The sequence below is a fragment of the Bidens hawaiensis genome, unplaced genomic scaffold, assembly GCF_021521415.1.
Source record: "Bidens hawaiensis isolate Kalapana, Puna unplaced genomic scaffold, B.hawaiensis_p1.1 tig00017856_1, whole genome shotgun sequence".
Taxonomy (NCBI): domain Eukaryota; kingdom Viridiplantae; phylum Streptophyta; class Magnoliopsida; order Asterales; family Asteraceae; genus Bidens; species Bidens hawaiensis.
The window spans coordinates 293437-298744 of NW_027492693.1; the positions used below are offsets into that span (position 1 = coordinate 293437).

General features: G+C 35.2%; 1 protein-coding gene across 1 annotated transcript; it reads left to right on the top strand.

Annotated features, from left to right (window-relative positions):
* The first annotated feature begins 437 nt into the window (after positions 1-437).
* LOC143554831 (uncharacterized) lies at positions 438-2961 on the top strand. The gene has a single exon (XM_077044507.1). The coding sequence runs from the start codon at positions 709-711 to the stop codon at positions 2959-2961; it is 2253 nt and encodes a 750-aa protein (XP_076900622.1). The 5' UTR covers positions 438-708.
* The last annotated feature ends 2347 nt before the right edge of the window (positions 2962-5308 follow it).

Genomic DNA, 5308 nt, shown 5'->3' on the forward strand with positions numbered 1-5308 from the left:
CAAAAGATTATTATTATTGTAATTTGTTTGAATGAATAAAACTCAAATGCGCTAAAGAGTACTGCTATTAATTCTTATACACACATTGATATAAATTATTATTTATTATTACATATACGTTATATGTATAAAAATATATATGATTATAATTAGAATTCATCCGGTTATAAAATCTGATCCGACCTATAATCTGGCCGACTGGTGACCCAATAAGACGACCGGTTTGACGGGTGTTTTACTTTTTGTTTGTATCTGATATCTTTCAAAAGAAATTAAATTGTCTCTTTATCTTGACTTTGAGTCAATATAGGTATCCATAATATCATACGAAAGTGATCTAATAACCCCACATAAGAATTAATACCAACGACCTTTTCTTTCCATATTTCTCAAATTCAACTGGTTAGTACTCACGGCATGTACCACGTTCATTCATTTAAATTATTTATTTACTTTTTAGTTCTTATGAGGCCCAGCTTTTCCTACAGTGTGAAGCACGTCAATAACTTTAATGCTCTAAATCTAAGTCGTTTGCTAAAGGACATTATTCCTCAATTAATAAACACTCTTCACGTAACAACGATAACTATTTATTTCTCTCAAAGTAAAGCACACTCCTTGTGGAAATATGGCATTGCCCGGAGATAAGGTTAGTCGCTCGAGTATAAATTAGAACACACAACCCATCATTTTTAAAATCAAGAAAACATGACAAGGCGAATAATGTCTTGTACACACTTGTTACTTTTATCTCTAGCTTTGCTAATCATTTCACCTTCAAAGTTTGCTTTTGCATCTTTGGAGGAGGCCAACGCTCTTCTTAAATGGAAAGCTAGCCTTCAAACTCCAAACAACTCCCCACTATATTCTTCTTGGACTCCCCTCCCTATGAATGCTATCGCTTCCACTCCATGCACTTCATGGTTTGGTGTCGGTTGCAATGATGATTGGACCGTTCACACGTTGAACCTTACAACATTAGATTTAAACGGAGCTCTTGACCAGTTCCCGTTCTCGTTTCTCCACAATCTTTCTCGTTTTGAGCTTAGTGTAAACCACTTTTCTGGTCCAATCCCCGCACAAATCCGGCTACTGTCCAAACTTGTTTATCTTGATCTTTCAGGAAATAAGTTTTCGGGGGCAATCCCACCGGAAATTGGGATGTTAGCCAATCTCCAGACCCTCCACCTCTTTGAAAATCAATTAAATGGGTCGATACCACAAGAGATTGGTCAACTGACCTCTCTCTCCGAGCTTGCGTTGTATGATAATTCCTTGGAAGGAGAACTGCCTCCAACAATGGGTAACTTAAGAAACTTGGCTTACTTATACCTTGATGATAACATGCTTTCTGGTCAAATTCCACATGAGTTTGGACACCTTGTCAATCTTGTGGAAATGTATATCACTAACAATTCTCTGAGTGGTACTATCCCACCTACCATTGGGAATTTGAAGCGACTTACTGTCTTGTACATTTTCCAAAATAATTTGACTGGTTCGATCCCACAAGAACTCGGGAGCCTAGTCTCACTTAGGAGGCTCAGCCTCTTTGCAAACAACCTCTCCGGCCCAATTCCTTCATCTTTGGGTAATTTAGAGTCTTTGGATCTCCTACACTTGTACCAAAATCAACTCTCTGGATCCATTCCTACCGAACTAGGGAATTTGAAGTCTCTCACTCAGCTAGCGCTGAGCGAAAACCAACTAAGTGGTTCTATCCCTCCATCCCTAAAAAACCTGAGAGGCCTACAATATTTGTATCTTCGTGTGAACAATTTATCCGGTCCTATACCACAAGGACTGTCAAGTCCAGTCATGCTTGAGCTAGAAATTGACAACAATCAATTGTTTGGTCATTTACCAGAAGATTTGTGCCATGGAGAAGTGCTTCAGTATTTATCAGTAAGTCATAATCGACTCACCGGTCCCATACCAATAGGCATAAGAGATTGCTCCAGCTTAATAAGAGGTAACTTTGATTTTAATCAATTTACCGGAGACATATCGAATAGCTTCGGGGTATATCCAAGTTTAGATCGTCTTGACGTTACTTATAACAGTTTTCATGGGAATTTGTCTCAAAACTGGACTAAATGCAAGAATCTGACAGCCTTAGGGATGGGATATAACAACATCAGTGGTTACATACCCCTTGAGTTTGGAAATTCAACTCGACTTCAAAGGCTTGATCTTTCATCAAATAATTTGGTTGGTGAGATTCCAAATGAATTTGGAAAGATGAAAGGTATGATGTATTTGTCCTTGAAAGACAACCAACTTTCAGGTGTTATTCCTCAAGAGCTTGGGTCACTTCATAATCTCCTTGCTCTCGATCTATCCTCAAACAGATTGGACGGGCCGATACCAAAATACATTGATGAGTGGAAACAAATTCATTACTTGAATCTTAGTAATAACAAGTTCAATGGGAAAATCCCATCTGAGGTTGGTAAATTAAGTAACCTCACCACACTTGATTTATCTTGGAATTCACTCACAGACGAGATACCATCTGAAATTCAAAGTTTAGTGAGTTTGGAAAGTTTGAACCTTTCGCATAATAGATTGTCTGGTTCAATTCCTAATGCCTTTGGAAAATTGCATAGTGGGATTGATGTCAACCTGTCTTACAATGAGCTGGTAGGTCCAGTTCCAACCTCATTTGCTATCTTCATGAATTCGTCCATACAAGTATTCCAAGGCAATCCAGGTCTGTGTGGAAATGTTACAGGATTGAAACTTTGTGAAAGTCAAAATATGGTGAAGAAATATAATAATAGCTTTCATCACAGGCTCATTCTTGTAATAATGATCCCTCTTTTGGGGGTAGTTTTACTATGCGGCCTCCATTCTTGTCGACGACAAAAGAAAAGGTCTTCACCGGTAAAATTCATGGATGAAGAAAGTATGGAATGTAAACCACAGCTAGGTGAGTCAACCAGACCCGAAACCAAATAATTAATGGCTCAGTCTTATGCAAGTCGGAAGTGGTTTGAATCATGAAGGAAGTAATGGAGTTATTTTCTCCCGCTATCTATTTTACTTATATTGTATTGTTATACTGGAGTAGCATACGTTCATGTTTTCTATTCAACATACTGTAACCTTTTTATGATTAAATAGATTCCTTTCCAATTCACATAATTTTTCTTGCTGTCATTGCTTAATGCGCACCGCCCAAATCTGAGTAATATTCTTTTTTAAATGTTACCATTCTATGGAAGGCAAGAAGAGTAGTTTATGATAAAATCCTAGAGGTGACAAATGACTTTGATGGCTCATTTTATATCGATTTTAAGAAAACTAAAAAAAATACATTTAATAAATAAATCCTGTTATATATCAATATATGTAAAAAGAATAAAAATTTTAACGAGCTACGAGCTTGCTTGAGCTTTTTTCAAGACGAACTTGACTTTTCATCTCGTCAAAATAAGCGAGCCGAGCTTGACTTTTCATCTCATTAAAATAAACAAGTCAAGCCAAGTTGGCTTGTTTAACTTCACGCCCAACTTGACTCGGCTTGGCTTGTTTACAGCCGTAACATTACACACACACACATACTGTAAGGCCTTAAACCCGAGCACCTTATTGAATATTAGGATTTACTCATAAACACAATTCAAATATCAGAGTTTACAAAAACTTTCGCGGAATAAAACTATATATACATAAAACTTCCTTTTAAAACCACTCTTTGGATGCCAACACCGTGTGGATAGCCCTGCATACACTCCAAGCTCCTTTACTTTCTTTTATCAACTATCTAAGTGCATACTAAAATCCAGCTATGCTAAGTGAGTTCTAGTTTATGACTCCACTTGATACATCTTAACTCTTACTTCTTCTTTAACATACTCTCTCTCTCTCTCTCTCTCTCTCTATATATATATATATATATATATAGGGTGAGTCTATACTAAAAATAAAGTGTGTCTAGGAAGTGTAGGAAGAGATCTGGAGTGTTGGATCTGATGATCCAATGGTTGTGGTTCACTGTTGTGTTTTTCCTATTTTTTGCACTTGTTTTATAACACTTCAGGGGTATTATCGTCTACTATGTTATATTAAATTTTGGAAACTACTAATCAAGTTAACTCCCCCCCCCCCCCCAATTGAACTTGTCGGATAATCTTCTCCATCAAAGTTTATCTTCGATCTTCATCCTGAATCATCGCCAAAAATTTAAAACACTACGTGCTCATTTAGGTTTAACACAATCGTTTTCATCAAGTAAAAAAAGTAGAAATAAAACTATCAAATTCTATTTATTCATCTTGTTATTTGAAATAAGAAGACCTAGACATGGAATTGAGAGTCGAAAAAGAAAAACAAAAATAGAGAGCCACAAAAATGTCAAAAATAATATAAGGAACTTCCAGGTTTGTTTTGATATTTCCAAATACCAAAATCTTAGCATTTATAAATATTGTGTGTTTTATAATGTATATTGTTTTGGTCTAATCTTAATTTGAATAGTTAATTAGGATAAATAAATAAAATAATTATGGGTTTTTGTTGATAAATGATATTTTTATTGTGTTTTAGCAATCAGTTTTAAGATATTGTATTTTTGTTCATCCTTAGTCAGATGTGTTTTTAATTGGGCAAGATCATTATTTCGTGTGTAATTTCAGAAAATCATATGCATTATTTGTTTAACATCCAACATTTTTTTGGTGTGTTTAATTATAATTCTTTGGTGATGCAGTTTCCTCAAAAGACAGTTTTCCAAAAAATATGACATTGGAATGGAAGTTACTCAAACATATGTTAGGTGCACAATTTGTTAAGGGATTTGTTCATAAGCATATAAGCATGATGAAGAAACATTTAAAGCCGCGTTTTAGCAAAAGGCTTATCAATATTCCCTAATAGTTTATTTGTTATTGGAGAAGATAATGGCTGTTGTTAATGGAGAAGATAATTGTTAAGCAAACAGAAATCCAGAATCTTAATTACGTAGTAATTAAGATCCATAATAATAGGAACTTTTATTAGCAACCCAATAATTACTTTAACTAACATTGTAACTATACTCAAAATGCTTTTATGTGTTATATTGAATCCAATGGTCTAGATTTTTTCCAATACTTCTCACAAAACTTTCACTTTTTATTCTAACCTCTCTCTCTCTCTCTCTCTCTCTCTCTCTATATATATATATATATATATAAGTAAATGATCCAATATAATAATCTCTTATCATGCATTAGGTACGCGACTTCCTACACCATTCGATTTCAAAAAACACGGGAGCCATGAACGCGAGCAAACTTCATCGTCTCCTCACCTAGGGTTGAAA